This window comes from Apium graveolens, chromosome 4, assembly GCF_009905375.1.
Source record: "Apium graveolens cultivar Ventura chromosome 4, ASM990537v1, whole genome shotgun sequence".
Classification (NCBI taxonomy): domain Eukaryota; kingdom Viridiplantae; phylum Streptophyta; class Magnoliopsida; order Apiales; family Apiaceae; genus Apium; species Apium graveolens.
Window position 1 is genome coordinate 106977785 of NC_133650.1, and position 22407 is coordinate 107000191.

General features: G+C 34.9%; 1 protein-coding gene across 1 annotated transcript; it reads right to left on the bottom strand.

Annotated features, from left to right (window-relative positions):
• Positions 1–1642: 1642 nt before the first annotated feature.
• Positions 1643–5193, bottom strand: LOC141718828 (uncharacterized). The gene is made up of 2 exons (XM_074521206.1): positions 4549–5193; positions 1643–2344 (listed from the first exon to the last, which is right to left on the bottom strand). The coding sequence occupies exons 1-2, from the start codon at positions 5191–5193 to the stop codon at positions 1643–1645; spliced, it is 1347 nt and encodes a 448-aa protein (XP_074377307.1).
• Positions 5194–22407: the final 17214 nt, after the last annotated feature.

Below are 22407 nucleotides of genomic sequence, written 5' to 3' on the forward strand. Positions count from 1 at the left end.
ATTTCAACATCTGTTGAAAGAGTAGCTTATGTAACAATAAGACTGGTAGCACATTTCTGCATACTTGGATAGCTTAGTGAACTAGATGTTGTAGATTGTTCAAGTCATGTTAACTACTAGATTGATATGCAAGATAGGATGGTTAATTGTAAATATTAGATGCCTTGTAATCTTATGTAAATGAAGTAGAGTTAACTATCAAGAAGACAGTCTCAACGGATGATTTATAAAGCTTTAACAGAGGATCAACATAAGTCTCGACGGATGATCAAACAGAGTTTCAATGGATGATCAATCTAAGTTTCAACGGATGATCAGACAAAGTTCCAATGGATGATCAATCTGAGTTTCAATGGATGTTCAAATTCAAAAGAGCAGTTGATAGTGACTTGACAGTCACATACGTTGGATGTATGCAAATGGAATGTGGCAGCCTGTTTGAAGGATTTAGAGAACAAAGAAGCATTTCCATTTCCATACTAAACAGATGATATTCAAAGTTGCTGGAAAGAGAAGTGTAGCAGCATGAAGTTAGACTAGATATAGTTTGTCTTATTATCTTGTCTTTTTATCATGTAACTTGGTGATATATAAACCAAGGGTAGCAAGTTGAATAGCCTCCAAGTTTGTAAGCAAAAACTAGAGAAATAGATAAGGCAAAATCTGTAAAGAATTTCTATGTAGTTCTTGTTGTTCAACTTGTAAGCAGCTGTGTACTATTTGTATCACATAGTTCTCTACTTAATATATATCTCTGGTGGAAAAGTTCAATCCACCAGAAAGTTTTTAAATACTTGTATTTAATTGCTTTGTGATTTGATTTCTTTTATATTCTTATTCCGCACTATTGCAAATCAAACGCATTTATTTATTTGTAGAAGAATCATTCTTAAAATCCAAAAAGAAGCCAGAATTACATTCAACCCCCCTTCTGTAATTCTTGATTAGATTGTTTGGGAATAACACCTAGCTACTGGTGCATAGTTGCCTTAGGTTATTTTCCCTCTGTCTCCAATAGCTGTATCAATGAAACATTTCTTCTGTCTTACTGAATTAAATCTTTTCTGGAATGTTGATGTTTGGTGCACTGGTCTGGTTCACAAACAACTAACATGAACTGATTTAATTCAATTCCTTTGTACTACTGAGCTGATACATCTTGGATGGTTATTTCTTGCTTCACACATTGAACTCCTGAACTTTAATACTTCAAATCAAACCATATATTTGATACTGGAAGTCCTTTGATGTCTTATTCTTCATGTATGTTTGAACATGTTAATGAACTTCTTCCCATGACTTGATTGTGGACTTAGAGAGTCATTTGCATATTTTGATTCTTTGTATATATCATATATTTACCTTTAGGGTTCCTGTACTTCACAATTTAATACTGTTTATCTGTTTCTATTTCATGTTGAGTTATAATTCCTCGATTACATATTAAGTTACATTATTCTTTACACATTATACTTAGTTGGTATGGCTTCGACCCTTTTAGACACGTAATCAATCGCTATATGAATGTAGAGGTTAGCAAAAGAATTAAGAAAGGGACCCATAAAATCTGTACCCCAGGCATCAAAGATTTCAATAACTAAGATTAGATTTATTGACATCATATTTCTTCTAGTGATTTTTTCTAAGTGTTGACACCTACTACAAGCGACACAAAATTCAGCAGAATCTTTAAATAAACCAGGCCAATAGAAACCACATTGAAGTATTTTAGCAGCTGTCTTTTTAGCACTAAAGTGACATCCACAAGCTTGGTCATGGCAAAAAGAAAGTATACTTCTAAACTCATGGTTTGGAACATACCACCTAATGATTTGGTATGTACAATACTTACAAATATAGGGATTATTCCAAAAGAAGTATTTAGCTCGTGAGAGAAATTTGAATTTTCTTGCTTAGACCAATGAGAAGGAATGTCACCAGTGACAAGGTAGTTAACTATATCAGCAAACCAAGGAGTGATAGATATGGAAAAAAGATGTTCATCAGGAAAAGACTCATTCAAAGGCATATCAATTGTGGACTCCACTACTAAATTGGGAAGATGATCAACAACAACATTTTCAGAACCCTTCTTATCCCTAATTTCTAGGTCAAACTTTTGGAGCAACAAGACCCACCTAATCAACCGGGCCTTCGAGTCTTTCTTAGAGAAGAGATATCTAAGAGCAGAATGATCTGTGTAAACAATGATTTTAGAACCAATAAGATACGATCTAAACTTTTCAAGAGCAAAAACTACCACTAGAAGTTCTTTTTCACTGGTGGAGTAGTTATGTTGAGCATCATTTAGGGTCTTACTAGCATAGTATATGACATGAGGTATCTGAAAGAGATGTGTTCTAAGTCCAATCATGTATGATGGTTTAGAAATAACTTTTATGTAATCTATTTTAATTTTAATTATAATAATAAAAGACTTTTTTTATTTTTATTACGGGCTTTATCTATTTAAGTGTTTAAATAAGATATACCATAATATAGAGTAAAGCTTTTATGGATTATGATGGGATCATAATAATGAGACCTAAAAGATGATAACTCTGAAATTAAATAAATCTTGGTCGCAGGATTACTAACTGGTAATTAGTAATCCGCAAATATCGGTACATACTATGCTTTCTTTATTATCAAGGATATATGTTCTCATAGACATTTGTGTGGTGACACTATAGCTAGTGTGTAGGTGCTTATTATAGAATAAGTTCACTGAACATGACTCGCACAGCTGAACAACTGATGGAGTTACTCACGTGTCGATAGTTGTTCACATAGTGATAGTTATACAAGTGTTCTAAGACTTGAGGTCATCATAATCATCTCGTGTACACCAAACTATACTTTGGTTTAATTCTTAGTCTCTAGGGACAATAATAAGGGCTCTTCTTGGTGTAGAAATTTATACACAAAGATAGTGAATGATCAATAAAGGATCTGCTCCTTCTAGTGAAGAAGAGAATGTCCTATGCTATTCCACTTATGCTAGTTCAGAAATCTCTGGTCAGAGTAAATGAAATTAGAAAGAAGTTTCTAATTTGCATTAAACAGAACTACGCATACCAAAGAGGAAAAAATGTGATTAAATTAGATAGGCTTGACACGAGATCCATGCCTTGTATTTAATCAGGACATTGTAGGGCAGAAGGAATTTATTGTATGGTAACTATTCACTGAATAGGTTCTTGGTATTCTAAGCAGTGAATTCATATTATCCGGATAGTCGCGATATATTGAGAAGTATCTCTCACGATTTAGAATAAATATGATTAATTTATTAATTATATTTAATGAATTAAAGAACTCATATAAATAATAATAAAATGGTTTTATTATTATTTATTTCTACTACCGACTTTAATATTGAACCTACATGGTCACACCATAAAGAGAATGATTTATTGGTGGAGGAGTTAAATTAATAATAGCTGGTCATTATTTATTTATGAAATAAATAGTTGATTAGCAGTTTTTATAATTAATTAAATATGATTTAATATATTATAAAATAATTAAATTGCTTTCTTAATATTATTAAATAAGAATTTAATTTGTTAAATTAAATTATGGAGATAATTGTTTTCTAAAGAGTTTAGAAAAATAATTAATGATTAAAAGGGATTTTAATTATTAATTAATGGATTAATGAGATTAATCAAGATATGGGGTAAATAATTTTATGGAAAAATTTCAGCTGAAATTTTGTCTATAAATACACCATTATAAACCCTATTTGCGTAACCCTAATTTTTAAGAAGAAAAGAAAAAGGAGGCAACCCTAATTCTCTCTCGGCCTCCTCCTCCCTAAATTGCTTCGATCTCTTGGTGGACACCGGTAGAGTGCTTCACACTTGAGTAGCAGCTGCTAGAGGTCTTCATTCAACATCCTTGGATCGCTTTTAAAGGTTAGTAATCGATCCCTCAATTTAATCACGAATTGTATGCGATTTATATGGAGTTTTATGCGATTTAAAAGTTATCCACGTTTCCGTGTATGCGATAAAAACCAACAATCTTATTGATTCTTTGTCCTAAAACTGCCCCTACAACATAATCAGACGCATCACACATAAACTCAAAATGTTGATTCCAATAAGGGGATTGAATGATAGGGGGTGAGGTCAATTCTTTCTTAAGATGTTCAAAAGATTGAAGACATTCACCAGAGAACTCAATTTTTATGTCTTTAGAAAGAAGATTGATCAACGGTCAAGCTTTTTTGCTAAAATCCTGAATGAAACGCCTATAAAAACTAGCATGTACTAAGAAGGAACGGATTTCTTTGACAGAATTTGGTGGAGGTAGATTAGCAATGAGATCAATTTTAGCTTTATCAACTCCAACTCCCTTTGATAAAATTTTATGACCAAGAATAATTCCCTCTTTAACCATGAAATGACACTTTTCCTAATTAAGAACAAGGTTTGCTTCTTCACATTATTTTAAAACTAAGTCCAGATGATTAAGACACTGATGAAAAGAGGAACCAAAAATGGAAAAGTCGTCTATAAAAATTTCTAGGAAGTCTCCTACCATATCAGAGAAAATGCTCATCATACATCTTTGAAAGGTGGCAAGGGCAGTAGTGAGACCAAAAGCTAAGTGACGATAGGCCAAGGTTTCAAAAGGAAAAGTGAAAGTGGTTTTTTCTTGATCCTCAGGAGCAATGGGAATTTGGAAATAGCCAGAAAAACCATATAGGAAAAAGTAGTATGAGTGGCCTACTAATCTTTCTAACATTTGATCAATGAAGGGTAGAGGAAAACGATATTTCCTAGTGGCAGCATTAAGTTTCCTAGAATCAATACACATCCTCCAACTAGACTGAACACGAGTGGGAACTATTTCTTTATCTTTATTGACAACTACAGTGATCCCTGACCTTTTAGGCACTACTTGTACATGACTAACCCATGAACTATCAGATATAGGATATATGATTCCATTAACTAGACATTTAAGGACTTCTTTACTAAAAACTTCCTTAAGAGTCAGATTTAACCTCCTTTGTGGCTGTCTAACCGGTTTAGCATTATCAACTAAGTGAATTCTATGTTGGACAATAGCAGGGTTGATCCCCTTAATGTTAGATATGCTCCACCCTATGGCTTTCTTACTCTCTCTAAGTACAGATAAGAGTTCTTCCTCTTGAGAAGGTGTTAAATTAGATGCAATCATGACTGAATTAGACTTATATGGACCTAGAAACATATACTTAAGAGTTTCGGGAAGAGGTTTGAGTTTTAATTCTGGTGGACTTGCCTCAAATAATTCACTAGCTGTAAAAAGTGGCAAAGGAAAAGGTTCTAACTCTTGGTTGGAACTAGGAATGGCGGACTCTAACAATTTATTGACCTCATTTATGACTAGTATAATCCTAATTTTGACCAAAGTAATCTTGACAAAAGTTAATGACATCATCAACATTTATGATTTCATTATCAATTGTCTCATCAATCATGTTAACATCTATAGGTTGGTCAAAAAGCTCATTGTGTTGTTTTTCCACATTAAAAATATTAAGATCAATTGTCATATTTCCAAAAGTAAGTTTCATTAACCCATTCCTATAGTTGATTAAGGCATTAGACGTGGCAAGAAAAGGTCTTCCTAAAATAATAGGAATTTGATTTTTTAGATTTTTGACTGGTTTGGTCTCTAGGACAACAAAATCGACGGGGAAGACAAAATCACCAATCTTAATCAACATATTTTCAACTATACCCGTTGAACTTTTGAAAGAACGGTTAGAAAACTGAAGAGTAACACTAGTTTTTTTAAGTTCACCTAAACCCAAGGCTTGATAGACAGATAATGCAAGAAGATTTACACTAGCACCTAAATCGAGTAAAGCTTTATCAATGAAGGAATTACATATAATACAAGAGATGGTGGGACAACCATGGTTCTTATACTTCATACAGATTTGATTTGACAATATAGAACTAACATGAGAGGTTATGAAAGCTTTCTTAGGAACATGAGTGGTTCTTTTATGAGTACACAAATCTTTTAGACACTTAGCATAAGAGGAAATTTGTTGAATTATATCTAAAAGAGGAATGTTGATCTTGACTTGCTTAAATACTTCCAAAATCTTATCTAACTGAGTAGATTGTTTGTTTGAGATAAGTCTATGAGGAAACAGAGCTTTCGGCTTAAAGACTTTTTCACTAGACACGTCAGAGTGGGGTTTTGAAGGTAGTTCTTTGGATGGTGATAACTCATTAGATTTAGAAGTTTTAGGATTTGAAGATTGTGAAACTAGGATTCAAGAGTAGGGGATTTGGCTCAGATGTTAGTTTATCTTCCTGATGAATATTAACACCAGTATAATTGTTGAATTGATTGCCAGCCCTTAGTGAGATGACGGAGTTCAGATTTTCATGAGACTTTGGGTTTTGAAGAAATTTAGGATTAGCCTCGGGTTGACTAGGAAAACAATTTTTCTCTCTCTCACTGATTCTGTTTTCCAATTGACTAACTTGGATCTCTAGCTTAAATATGGCTTGTGTGTTTGAATTTAGCAACTGCCTATCTTGGGTCATAACTTGCATGAAAGATCGTTGAGATTTAAGTAATGCCTCCATACTCTTTTCAATGGAATTCAATTTCTTATCAGATTTACTAAAACCAGGAGGATTCAAGGGGACTGAGTTAGGATAATGACCAAGATTTTGAGGAGGATATGAATTGGGATTTTGAGCTGGGTATGGACCAGAATTGGGATTTTGAAAACAAAGTTGAGAATTTTGATTATACTGATTGTATTGACCTTGGTTCCATGAGAAATTTGGGTGATTTTTCCAATCAGGATTGTATGTGGGTACATATGGATCATTCCTAACTCTTGGTTAAAAACATGGCATTGACTTTTTCAATTTCAGGGTAATTTTCTATCACATGATTAGGAGAACTACAGTTTTCACAGATAGATAATTGAGAAGACATATTGTCGGTTTCTAAGACTTCTAGAAGTTTAGTGAGTGTAGCCAACTTAGCTTCGGTTGCAATAGAATTACCAACTACGTGTAATCCCTTAGATCTTTCAGATTCCGGATTTGGTTCCCTAGTTGACTCCCACAACATTGTTTTTTCATCTAACTCCTCAAAGTATTGCCAAGCTTCTTCCTCATTTTTATCCATAAACTTACATTGACACATAGACTCTAACAAAGCAGTGGTTTGACTATCTAAGGCTTCATAAAGAATTTTACAAAGTCTTCATTTTCCTATACCATGTTGAGGACCTTAGACAAAAGCTTTTTAAATTTATCAAAATAATTCCAAAAAGACTCATTTCAATTTTGTTGAAATTGGTTGATTTCATTCCTATGTATGTTTGCCTTATGGTTTTTAAAATATTTTTTAAGAAAGATAGACACAAATCCATCCCACGTGGAAATTGAGTTAACAGGTAGACTATACAACCATTATTTAGCCTCTTCTTTTAAAGATAAGTTAATAAGTCTGAGCCTAATGGAGTCTTTACACAGTTGTTAGAGTTTTTATAAAGCACACACTTCCTCAAATTCTCGAATGAAAAGATATTGATCCTCTCCATCTACCCAGAAAACCTAGGTAAGATGCTAATGTTGTGATGTTAGATTTCAAAAGTATTCGCGGTTACTTGAGGTAGGACTATGCACGAGGGTTCAGCGGAACGAGCGGGATAACAATGGTCTTTGAGTGAGACAGACATGACTACAAGTGGAATTTCTACTTTTTTTGATTCAATTTTAGTTGGTGAAGAGAACTCGAGTTGCCTTACTACTTTAGGAGATGAAAGGTTAGAGTGTCTTATTAATCTAGATGAATGTTCTCGAACCCATTTACTTTGCATATAAGATAAGTAAACACGTAGTAGACAAGAGCTATAAGTAAATACCAAAGAAAAATTGGAAAATAAAAAAGAAAAATCTTAGATCTATGGATAATCCTAAAAAAAATCTCTAGATAGCTCCTAACTTTTGGACCACCAAAAAATCTATAAATCCAGATTTATTCAAACCGATTGGCCAGGTAAGCGGGGGCACTTCCTTGTAAACAAGGCGCCAAATTAGAGAACCGCTTGCCTAGTCACCAATCCAAATTGGCCAGGTAAGTGATACACTTGCCTTGTCACCAAAAGTTCGAATAATTCCAAATTTACTTCCTCTTTTAGGTACCTTCCTAATTGAGGTCTACTTAATTTTATTAAGGTAGGTGAATGCAAGATGAAGGAATTAATGATTTATGGGCCAAGGAAAGGGTGATGAAATCCCTCACCTTATCTTTTAATGGGGTGGCGCCCTTAAGATTGATTAGATGATGCAACACACAAAGAATGAGATAATAAACATTTATGGATGCACTACACTCCGTGTATTATACTAAATTATACGTACCTCTTTCCTCCAGCAATCACCATAATTGTATAAGATGGAAAACAATAAATAAATGGAAAACAATAAATAAATAAAAAACTAGATGATGTGATCCTATGTGAAAGAATGAATGATGTAATAAATTGGTTTTTAACAATTAACTAACTACTATTTTTGGATTTTCAAATATTTAACTTTTTTGGATTTTTCAATAACAAAAGTGAGAAAAAAATTGAGAGGTGATACGACTTTCAATAATTCCAAAAGAGACGGTGAGGCCTTCTTGCGATCCTTTTGTCCAAGCTATCCTCCGTTTCACGATTCCCTAAATAAACAAAGAGAAAATAAAAAAAACTAGTCCGAATAATTAAATATCAAGGAGTGAAAATTAACAATAGTCCCCGACAGCGACGCCAAAAGATGTGTAAAATAACTACAAGTGCACAACGGTTAATTGTAGCAAATACAGGTCAATCCACAGAAATTAAGAAATTTTTGAAACCCTAACAATTAAATCAGGTGAACTAGACAATAAGATTTGAGAGGAGTTTTAATTAACCTAATTAGAAAATAGATAAAATAATATGGAAAACCCAGGACTCCGAATCCATTAATCAATCATAATTAATATCAACTAGCCCTAAAATTAATTATCTTTTCTTCACAAATAAATTTTAATAAACGAGACAATCATATACTATGAAACTTGTTACCTAACAATAACCTATTATAATTTCAAGGAGCAAGCACATGCTATGAAAAATAAATCCGGTAACAATAATATATCAAAATCACTTAATCAATTAAACAATAAAGCACAAAGAAAATTATGATTAATTAATTGGAGCAAGGAGATATCAAAAATAATTAATTAACTTCATCTCCATGCTATGACAAGAAAATTAGCTACACATGATTAGAAAATTAACAAGATAATTGGATTGAAAGCACATAATTATTATAACTAAATCAAGTATTATATACTAAAAATATTAATAAACTACAGAATTCAAGTTACAGCCACCTAAAAAATAATATTTAACAATTAAAATACATGTTGCTTGCGACTATACGGGAACAAAACCTGGAAAATCATTTAACTAACTTTTATATTAATATAAGTAAAGTAGACGAAGGCGGTAATTTAATGGCAGAGCGCCTGGTAATGAATAAATAAACGAAATAGAGCTAAAGCAGAGATCTGAAAAAAGATATGATAATGCTGAAAATTAACGAAAGGTATACCATAATAAAAGATTCCAAGCAAGATAATTACAAGAATTCTAGGTGTATCAAATACAAGAGAAGAGCCCCATATATATAGAGAAAATATTAGGGGTTGGGTCTTTAATTACAAGTAGAATTCTAAGAGTATTTCCTTGTATTCTTTTTTCTTCTTCAACAAGTATTCTATTTATCTTTCAAAATCCTTTTACTTCAAGAATAGTCCACCTCCTTCCTTATTTGCACCTTTTCCAACTCAAATTATGATTTTATTAATTTTCTAACAAAATAAAATGAAAAAAAATTTATTTATTAATAAAATTACAAAAATGGACATAAAATAGGCATTAAAAATATGCAATAATATGGACCTATCAGTGAGATTGTACAAAATAAGGGCTTGAAATTGGGTTGTTTGTCAAAATTATGTACAAGTGATAAAAAGCTTCTTTTTTAAAAAAAATCGTATTTATAATTTTTTTAATAATATAATTATTTATTATAAAATTTAAGATTAATTCTAATTTCCAAAATATATAGTAAGATATTGATTTTCAGAAAAAGTACATATACAAATACTTTTTTCTAGAAAATAATCTCAAATTAGATTTGCTAAACGGGAATTATATTAAACCTGACTTACATAATAATAAATTTCTAACCAGTAGTTTGGAAAATATCTCAATTAAAATGGCTTCCGATAAAACCCTTTTTTTTGTATTTGTGTGTCTCTCCTGTTGGAGGGTGTGTTTTGTCTCTTCTTTTGTGGTGTTTTGTTATATTTTTATTTAGTTGTGGTTGGGTTTATTTGGGTTTGGATCTGCTAAGAATGATTTTATTGACGTTTTCGATGAATTAGAAAGCCTGCATCAAATCTGGGGCGGTGATAATTATTACAAGAGCTCAACTAAAGATTGTTCATCCTTCAAGGTTTCACACTTTCAGAATGTCTATAGCTGGTATCTGACATGTAGATAGTCGGGGTGCCGCTTCTTTAGTCTCAGTTTATGCTATTGGTGTTTCTGAACACTAGACTAACCATGGTTTTTATTTGATACGATCAATTGTGATGTTGTTTCAGGGATTTTAGTACAGTTTGGATCGATTGGGATGTCTTTGATTTCATTTTTAGCTTCAAGATTTTTTAAATTTTGCGTGTTAAACGATCATGGTACAAATCATATAATTATTTTTAGTATGTTATTTGTTTTCCAACCTGGTTGTATCGACTGTTGGGGGTTTGTCCCGACTGTATTACGTTCATATTAATGGAAAATGCTCTTTGTTTGTAAAAGAAATGGATTCCGATAAATATTTGGCGCCAATATTAATATTAATCTCATTTACGAAAGTTAAAAGAATCCAGTGCAAATTGATTAATTAATTTTAAGACATGTTGTAGTATATTTTGATATACATTTTTGGTGATTTTATTATCATGTTTATCATATATTTACAGTAATTAGGATATGTATTTTGTAGATTTCAATGTTTAGACTTTAATGTTTCATAATAATAATATTTTGATACATAATAACAAGTATTGAAAAACTCATATGCCTTGCTTGTAACAATCTTTGCATTGTTTCTTCATTTTTTTTAATTTGTCCACATGAGATTTGACATATAAAAATGCATGTCACATAAAATAGATAAACATAAAATGATATTTAAAATCATTCGGATAAATTGGCTCGGACTAAAAATATTTAAAAATTAAATTATCTCTAATGGGAAATAATTAATTCAGAATCACCAACAAAAAACAATGATAATTTACAGACGATTCAATGTATTTTTAGTCTAAAATTTTAAAGAAATAAAATAATACTACAATTTTAATAAAATAAATCCCAATAAGAGAAAAGAACATGTTTGTTTGCATTTGCTTTTCGTAATTAACCCAAGCAAAACACCCTAATCTAATTTGGAAGTTCTAGTTAATGAAAATCTTAAGAAAGAGAAAGTATCTAAATTACTAATTTTTTAATTTTTTGTTTTGTTATTTTACTATTTTGCAAAAATATTTGTAACCAAAAGAAATAAAGGGTGACTTATTTTCAATTTGTTTTCTGAAAAATATATGAAATTATTATTTACATTTAAGGTTGCATTTGATTTAACGCAACGTTAAATTCAACTTCATAAACAACTTATTATGCACTGATTTTTACCCATTGTTTTGAAACATTTGATTTTGACTTCTGTCACAGTTTATAGTTTAATTTCTGAGAAGAGTTCAAAATTTGATCATCTCTTATCTCTTATCTCTTTTCTTATGTATATTAAACTCCAACATGAGTTTGCCAATGAGCAAATTTACTCATGAGCCAATTTATTCATTTGAAATGACAGATTTACCAGTATATTTATCAAATTTTACAAAATATATTTTTAAGTATGAATTGAAACTGCATCTAGCCACTAACATACACACCTCATTACCACTCTGCCACTTTTCCATATTAGTTCTAAATCATGCACTTTAATATGTGTATATACGTGAGTCATGAGCCATTTTATTCATGTGATATGACAAATCTACTCATATTTTTATATAATATGCTATTTATATAACGACTCGTACTTTTGAATTATTAAAAGTGTAATTATTAAATAAATAAATAAAATGTGTTTGATTCGGTCAGTATGTGTTGTATTTAATATTATTTGTGTGTGACTCAGTAGTGTACGAGAATAATTTGTACTGTTAATTGTTGAGTCCTATTGTTTTGTTTATATTTTTAAAAGTGATTTTAGGAAAGATTTATTTTCATAATTATTGGAATTATATCTAAAATTATTTTTATGGATTTATAATTTCAATAACTATTTTTTGAAATTTATAAAATTTAGAAAATAGTATTTCATCAATTATTCATTCCTAAATGATTTTCTGATTGTATTTAAGTACAAATTTAGTATTAAATTCAAGAATGTTTCAAAAATTTTGAAATTTATATTTTCTTAAGTTTTGAATATTTCGAGAATTTTAGAATTGTTTTGAAAAATTTTCGGATTATATTTACCCGCAAATTTATTTGTTAAATCATAAAATGCGGGTCTGATGTTAAATTCAAAAATATTTTAAAATTATGGAAATTTTATTTTATTAGTTTTTGAATATTTGGGAGTTTCTAAAATTATTTCGGACTTCTTTCGAAATTGTTTTTATCCGTGAAATGTATCTTTAAAAGGCAAAAGACGGGACAAAAATCAGGCTTGCTGGCAGTAACAGGACACATGTTCATTTTCCAGTGAACCCTGTGATTCATGGCAGTTGCTCACCATTTCGATTGCTACGTGTTATTACATGATAAAAAAATAAGAAAAGAAAAACATACAAACATACCACAACAGTCTCTCTCTCTGATCTCTCTCGCTTTTGTCTCCCTATTTCTCAATCTCTCTCTCGTTTCTCTCCTCTCTCACTCAATCTCTCTTCTCAAACTCTCATCTCCCTTCCCCATTTTCCTCCTCCCCTATCATTTCCCGTTTTCCTTTCCCGTTTTTCATCGCTGCCGCAGTCTTGCTTTTTTCGATTCGTTTCTGGTGACTTTTGGCCTGATTCTTTTTGGTTGGTGTATATATATGTGTATACATATACATATGTGTGTGTAGTGTGTGTGCTGTGTGTGAGTGTATGAACAGAGTGTGTGTGTGCATTATTGTGTGGAGACGCGTTGCGCGCGTGTTATGCTGTGATGGTTGGTTACTGTGCTGTGGTTTCTGTTAGTTTGATTCAGTTTTAATTGTTTTCTGCAGAAAGAAATGTTTGAGTACTTTCGTGAAATAAAAATAATTTCGTACGGGGAATATATTTTATCGATAAAATTCGTATTGGAAACCCGAATTAATCGGGCACCGACGAATTTTTTCGCCATCAGCGATGAGTCTCGGCGAGCTGACGGTGGACCGTGATGAATATTTCTGAGTCCTACAATTTTAAAAAATAATATTTAGTTCATAAAATTATTTTATCAAAACGAAAATAGTTAATATTTGTATCGATGATTGGGTTGCGAAATTGAATTGGTTGTGATTGTTGTGTCGATTATGTTTCGAATGGTAGTCCGATAAATAGAGGAAACGCTGCCTGATTTTTGAGAAATTAATTTTAAAAATACGGAAACATATCCTGTAATTATCGAGAATACCAATCGAACGTATCTACTTATATAATTATAAATATTTTTACGAAGCGTAGTTGCTATGTGTATTATAATAGTACGTATAATTACGAGTCGGGATTTGACATTGAACGGGTAGAGTTGATAGCGAGGATATGTCAAGCATAACCGGCCATCTAACATAGGGTATTTCGGTTCTGTAGGTTCCAGTCGAAAGCCCCGAGGGTTAAAGTTGGTCTAAAGTCAGGCTAGTGTTCAGTTGTAAAGCTCAGCAAGGCAAGTACCCCTGAACAAATCTTTTATGGTTCAATAGTATATGAATAACTGTTGATTTAAATTTAATATTGGAACATAACGTTTTAAGTTATGTATCCCCTGTATTTAAAAATGTTTGTTTAAATTATGTTTGGGGGAAAAGTAACTTCTGAAAATGCCCATCTCTAAACTGTGATTAATATGGAAAAAGATTTTGGAAAGTGTGATGTGATAGAATTGTTTTGAAAAGAGATAGGTATAAGTGGTTTTGAAAACTGGATAAAATGGATCAAATATTGGATGGGTGCGTAAGAGGCACGTAACGGCCCAATAGGTTAGCGTAAGTGGCTAAGTCGGTTGCGCGCCTTATTTGAACCGCTTAGTCCAACGTGGTAGGGACCTAGCTAGTCTCTGAGTTTCGGAACAGGCTTGTGGTGGGATGGACTGATCAGCTGTCCCTAGGATTCGTCCAATATATATATATATATAATTGTGATTTTGTGTTGTGGTTCCTGTAGAGGAACAGTGGATTTGAAAATGAAAATAACATGCTAAAATTGGACTATGATATTTACACAACACACGAATGATATTATGTTTTACAGAGCATGCTAGTTGTTGATATCCATTTTATACCCGCTTTACTTGTTTTCATAAATGATTTATGATTTCCGTTCCTATAACTGTTTATCATAAACCATTTTACTTGTTATTCATATATTGGTACTGCTGAGCAATTGATTGATCACCCTTGCAAAATATTTTGTATATATATATATATATATATATATATATATATATATATATATATATATATTACAGATGCCTTGGAGACCCTTCCGTCATAGTTAGGGCAGAGTTCCAGTTCCTTCTGTACCAGGCTCTTTTGCAGTAGTTGTGTCAGACCAGATGTGGTCTGTTGAGTTGCTATAATAAGTTAGTTGTGTCAGAATTGTTGAATAAGTTGGTTTTGTAATAGTCATATAGCCTAAGTCTTACTTAAACATGGAAAAGATTTTGGGAAAGGGGTTGTGTTTATGTTGTGTTATGAGTAAGTTATATTATATGTTTGTGGTTATTGTCATTCGTGACGTCAACTCATGATCCCAGGGTTGAGGCCGTCACAATTTATATCGATTAAACTTGTATGTAGCAATCAATATGCAAACTTTAATACCACCATGGAATTTACTCATATTAATCTTAAGTCAAACACATTTTTTGACAAAAAGATTATGCATTATAATGAAAAAACATGATACATCTGGGACAAACTACCAAACTGAAAATACAACCTGGTTGAGGAACAAATAAAATAGTTAAACACTTAATACGTGTGTATATGTTCTTCACCTGAATAGAGTACAATTTATTATTTTTAAGACTAAGATTTATAAATTAATATTTTTCTGTTAATATTTTTTATTTTACATTTAATTAATCCTTTTTAATTTATCTTGCATTTTAGAATATTATAACATTGTTCATGAATACTATTATAAAAATAATTAGTTAAAATATTATGTTTGATATAGGCCTAAAAATAGCCTAGAAATATAATTAATTTTGAATTAATTAAACCCGATACGGTCGAGTAGCGAAGCCCAGTTAATGTGACCCAAAACATTGATTATTTAATAATCTCGTAATTAATATATAAGGGTAAAATAACAGCTCATTAAGTATATCCCATAAAAAATAGAATTCTTCATTGAGTAGCCTCCAAGGCACCCAAACCAACAAGGAATCTGCTTCCTACTAATTAGGATTTCAAAGTCTACTCTAAAAAGGAGACTTATTCATTAAGTCTACTAACCTTAGTCCAAATCAAGGACATCCAACATTTATATAAAGGGTCTTACCCTATCAATCAGAACTACGTTTTTTTGGCTTGATTCTCTAAACTCACAGACATACGTTTGAATCTTGTGAAGGCTGATTTAAGCCCGAAACACAAGTGCAGCCATTAAAGGTCTTGAGCACTCGAACCCTAACATAAATATCGTAATAAATACAATCTAATTTTTATCCATAACATTTGGCGCCGTATGTGGGAAATTCAAATAACAACCATTGTGAACACACGGAGCAGAAATAACGCCCCTGAAGGAACACCAGCTGGGACGATCCAAACTATTTCAGCGATGGTGGAGATACCCCCGCACTCAACCTACGCCTCCACCCAAGGAGGAACCCTGGTGGAGGTGACTGAGCCTCAGCCACAAGGGATGAATCTTCTGGCTCCTCAAAGGACGGATCCATAATTTCAGCAGCTACATGCACCTGTGGACCCTCAACCCGCTGGGTATGAGTATTCAACATTTGTGACCACTAACCCCCCATACGGGATGCCCCTATACCTCGAGGTTGGAGGAAATGGACACTCCAATCGGAGTGAAGCACAAGGGTGGAAGCCCCAACATATACAAGGTTTGGCTCATATTCCGAAGGATCAAGAATTCTATGGACCTTACACGGAAAGAGACTCCGAATCATCAGATGATGATATTGCTCCAAGAAGGAGGCGTGCTGGTAAATAACTGATACCTGATGCTAACCAATGCTCCAGGAGCACTCAAGGGACGAATCCCTAAGAAGTACATGGGAGGATCATGACTCATGAAGCTGAAATTCAAAGGATGAAGCGCGATCTGGAGGCACACCGAACCCCAAGACCCCCACTTGCTCTTAGGCAGAGAAACTCTTCTCCAATCATAGACCTGGATGGTCCAATATTAAGAAGGGTTGTTGCCCCAAGGCAGATCTAAGTGATCTTATGCCCCTAGGAGATCCTGATGATCCAACTCCACCATTCACTGAAGAGATAATGAATTCCCACATCTCAAGGAAGTTTAAGATGCCCACCATCAAAGCATACGATGGTACTGGAGATCCCGCTAATCATGTCAGAACATTCTCTAATGCACTATTATTACAGCCTGTGAATGATGCTATTAAGTGCCGGGCCTTTCCTGAAACCCTGTCGGGAATGGCTCAAAGGTGGTACAGTCATTTTCCTCCGAATTCAATTGGATCCTTTAGAGACTTAAGTCAAGTTTTCATTAAGCAATTCATCAGTGGAAGAGTCCATGAGAAAAGTTCGGCATCTCTCATGAGCATTGTACAAGGAGCAAAGGAGTCTTTGAGAGATTATCTGAATCATTTCACAAAGGAAGCCTTGAAGGTCCCAGATCTTGATGACAAGATAGCTATGATAACACTACAGCATGGAACTAGAGATGAGTTCTTCAAGATTTCCTTAGCCAAGAGCCCCCCTGAAAGTATGTTACGGCTCCAAGATAGGGCCGAAAAGTATATTAAGGTGTAAGAACTTATGAAGAAGACGATGGTCAATAACGAACCCGCTGGTGGTAAGAAGCGAAAGACCGATTTAGAATACAATACCAAGGACAAATATCCTAGAACTGAGCAAAACGCTGATTCAACCCCGAAAAAGGGAGGACCTGGATAAAAGTTTACCGAATATGCTAAACTGAATGTTCCTAGAAGTCAGATCTTAATGGAAATCAAAAGAGATAGGGATGTTCATTGGACTAAGCCCTTGAAGGCTGATCCTGCTAAGCTAGATAAGATTAAGTATTGTAGATTTCACAAGGATGCTGGTCATGACACTGATGAGTGCCGACAACTGAAGGATGAAATTAAATTTCTTATTTGGAAAGAAAGGCTGAGCAAGTATACTGGAGATGGAGGAGATATGAATAACAGTGGAAGAAGGAACTTTGATGATCGTAGAAAGGATCAGGATAATCAGGACCGAAACCCTCAACCTCGGGGTCGGTGATAAACACAGTCTTTGGAGGACCTCAGCCCCGAGGGCTAGTAATAAACATGATCTTTGGAGGACCAACTGCTGCTGGATTGTCTAAGAACTCAAGGAAAGCTTATACCTGAGAAGTCACACTCATAGTGGGGGAAGCTCCGAAAAGAGCCAAGACCGGAGTAACAATGGTATTTGATGATTTCGACTTGGAAGGGGTCAAGTTTCCTCATAATGATCCCCTAGTCATAACACCCATAATAGGGAACAGTCCGGTGAAAAGAGTCCTTGTAGACAATGGAGCGTCAGTAGACATCTTACTCTATGATACCTTCATAAAGATGGGTTGCAATAATTCTCAATTAACCCCAGCCGATATGCCGATATATGGTTTCGCTGGAGTCGAGTTCCCCGTGGAAGGGATAATTAAGTTGCCTTTGACTATGGGTCAGGATCCAAGACAAGCAACACATATGTTGAACTTTGTGGTGGTAAAGGCTGGTTCAACTTAGAATGCAATCATGGGAAGAACGGGAATACATACTTTCAAGGCAGTCCCCTCTTCTTACCATTCAATGATGAAGTTTCCCACTCGGAACAAGATTGGAGAAGAGAGAGGAGATCAAAAGATGGAAAGGAGTTGTTATGTAGCCTCCCTTAGGGCTTATAGAGTTGGGGGGGGCAGATTTTGCCCATTGGAAATCTGGATATTCACGAGAATGATGAGAAAAGAGGGAAGCCAATAGAAGACTTGATTCTGATCCCTTTGGCTCCCGAGGATCCTAAGAAAGTGACTTTCATTGGAGCATCACTGGAGGAGCCCCTTAGAGGAAACTTGGTGAGGTTTTTACAAGAAAATAATGATGTATTTGCATGGTCAGCAGCTGATATGCCTGGCATAGACCCGGAACCGATCACTCACAAATTGAACATAAATCCGAAACGAAAGATAGTGAAGCAAAATAAAATAAGTTTTCCCCTGAGAGGTAGGAGGCAATCAAGCAAGAAGTAGAAAAGCTTTTAGAGGCTGGTTTTATTGAAGAGATAAATTTTCCGGAAAGGTTAGCAAGAAGGCTAATGGAAAATGGAGAATGTGCATGGATTTCACTGATCTGAATGATGCATGCCCAAAGGATTATTTCCCGTTGCCAAGGATATTACACTGATAGATGCGACCGCTGGTCACGAGATGCTGAACTTTGTGGATGGATTCAATGGATACAACCAGATGAATATGCATAAGGATGATATCCCAAATGTATCATTTATCACTGATTTTGGTATTTTTTTTTATCTTGTTATGACGTTTGGTCTCAAGAATGCAGGAGCTACCTATCAAAGGTTAGTAAACAAGATTTTTAAAGATCTCACTGGAAAAACAATGGAAGTATATGTAGATGATATGTTAGTCAGGAGTCGTATGAAGACTGACCACATAACCCATTTGAGGGAAGCCTTTGAGGTCCTGAGATATCACAAAATGATGTTAAATCCTGCAAAGTGTGCTTTTAGAGTGGGATCTGGAAAGTTTTTGGGATTGATGGTCTACAAGAGAGGAATCGAGGCAAATCCTGATAAAATAAAGGCCATTTTGGACATAGAGCCTTCGCAGACTATCAAAAAATTTCAAAAACTCACCGGAAGGGTTGCTGCCTTAGGATGATTTATCTCCAAATCTTGAGACAAGTGTTTTCCATTCTTCAAATCCTTGAAGAAAATAAAAGATTTCATATGGACTGAGGAAAGTCAAGAAGCATTCGAAGGGTTCAAGAAATACATGGTCCAAGCCCCGTTGCTGGCCAAACCAGACATGATATTTGGCCGTTTCAGAAAATGCCTTTAGCGCTGTATTGATAAAGGAGGAACCTAAAGTCCAGAAATCCATATACTACGTCAGTAAGATTTTGCACGGAGCTGAGTTAAATTATTTGATTATTGAAAAGTTTGCTTTAGCCCTAGTGATGGCCTCAAGGAAGTTGCGTCCTTACTTCCAAGCTCATAAGATTGAGGTGTTAAAGAATCAACCTTTGAGAAACATCATCCACAGTCCTAAAGCCAGTGGAAGTTTAATTGAATGGGCCATTAAGTATGGAGAAATCGACATAAAGTATAAGACACGAATGGCGATAAAAGCCCATGCCTTGGCTAACTTCGTGGTTGAATGTACCATCTCCAACTAAGAAGTCGGGGGTAGGGAGATACAGAACCTCGGGGCATGGAGGAAAAAGGAAATAATGAAGGTAGACAGAACAAGGACAAGGAATTTTGGGTTCTCTATTTTTATTCAGCATCAAAAACAAATTCGAGTGGAGCAGGGTTAGTTTTGCAAAGCCCCGATGGATTCTTGATTGAATATTCAATGAAGTTGGATTTTCCAACCACTAATAATGAAGCCGAGTATGAAGCTTTGATAGCTGACCTTGGCCTAGCAGGGACGTTGATAGTTAAAACTTGAAAGTTTGTGGGGAATCAAAGCTGGTGGTATCGCAGGTCAAGGGGGAGTTTAGCAAGAGATGAAACCATGGCAAAGTATGTACGCTTAGTGAGGGTTGTGTTGACTCAGTTCGATGAATGCCATGTTGAACACATTCCAAGGAAAGAAAATGCTAAGGTCGATGCATTATCCAAATTTGCCTCATCAGAAATAGAAGAAATCTCTGGGAGCGTGTACTTTCGTGTTTTGAAAATACGGAGTATAGACGTCAAGTTAATTGCCTCATAGGACTTGAAGGGTCATGGATAGATCCTATTAAGGCTCATCTACAAACCGGATGGCTTCCTAGTGATGCATTGGAAGCTAGAAAGTTGTCTGTACGGGCTCTAAGATACTATATAGTTGATAGGATTCTTTATAAAAGATCTTTTATAATTCCTTATTTAAGATGTCTCAGGCTAGATGAGGCTCAACTTGCTTTGGAGGAAGTACATGAGGGTATATGTGGCCAAAACTTGGAGGGCAGGGCTTTAGCCCACAAAATTACCCGCTTAGGCTTCTGTTATCCAGAAATGATGGCAGACACCAAAGGATATGTGAAGAGATGTGATCGTTGTCAGAAACATGCCTTTATAGTAAGGCAACCTTCTGAAATGCTCACTTCCATAAACTCCCCAATCCCATTTGCTATGTGGGGAACAGACATTCTCGGGCCTTTTCCGATGGCCATTTTTCAAAGGAAGTTCTTGATTGTAGCGATTGATTACTTTACCAAGTGGGTTGAAGCTAAGCCCCTGGAAAAGATTACGATTAAGAAAGCCACTCAGTTCCTGTGGGAGAATATTACGTGCAGGTACGGGATTCCTCGAATCTTGGTGACTGACAATAAAACATAATTCAACAATAAAGAGTTTAGGAAGTATAGTGAAGAGAATGAAATTGACTTGAGATTCATTTCCGTTGCTCACCCTCAAGCTAATGGGCAAGCAGAGGTTGTAAATCGGATCATTCTAGATGGGTTAAAGAAGAGGATTAAAAAGTCCAGAAATAATTGGGTGGATGAAATACTGCCAATACTTTGGGCTTATAGAACTACATGTAGAGTCACAACAGGAGCAACGCCCTTCATGTTAGCATATGGAGCAGAAGCAGTTGTACCATTAGAAATATCACACTCGTCCCCAAGGATCCAAGCATTCAATGCTGAGGAAAATGAGGAGGGGAAAAGATTAGCCCCGGATTTAATAGATAAAGTACGAGATGCATTGCATACAAAGATTGTGGAATATTAGATAAAAGTCTAAATCCTTAAACAAATCATCATCGTTCCCCCCATCAGTAGTAGTAGGAGGAGGGAGAACGGGCTCGTCTTCCATTGGAGTAACATCCTGGGAATGAGAAGCTGTGGCCTCAGTAGAAGTAGTAGGAATGGGAGAAGGTGGAAGGTCCTCGAAAGGAGACCCTTCCCAGGAATAGGAGGCACTGGGTACGCGTCAAGAGTCACATTTGGCACCTTCTTCTTAATCTCTCCCACGATCTGCTCCCAGTAGATGGAAAATGTAACAGGGAAGTTAGCATCATACTCAACATTCAGGACCTCCTAAAAGTCCTCCGATGCCTTGTAGTCTGCTATCACCTCAGCTCGCCCCCTCTGAACATCCAACTTCAGCCTGTGAACTTTCTCCTTCTCCTCAGCTAACTCTCTCTCCACCTTCCGGAAGCGCGTGAAATTGGCCTCTGAAGCCTTGAGGTACCTGTCCCTATCCTTCTCAGTGATAGTCAGGCTGACTCTCACCTCCCTCAGGTTATAAAGGGCAGCTTGAAGGTTGGTGTTCATCTGCCAAAGACATGTTTTAGCATAACAAGATATATGTATAAAAGAAAAGTAAAAAAATGTTAAGGGAAGTAGAAACTTACTGAAGCTACTGCCTGAGAACCAAGGAGCTCAATCTGAAGATCGTCAGATGACTCAACGATCTCAGCCCGGTCACGAGGTGTCACCATACTCTCGGATCACACAACAGCTGCTTCGGAACTCCCCACAACTGTGTTCTTTCTCTGTAGGCCCCAGGTCACAGTAAAAGGGGAAGTGTCCTCATCAAGGCTGAGAGGTCTTTTGGATATAAAAGTGGGAACAACCTCTATTACAGTGACCGAAGGGCCATCACCAATCCTCACCCGCTTCTTGTGGTGGTTTCAACT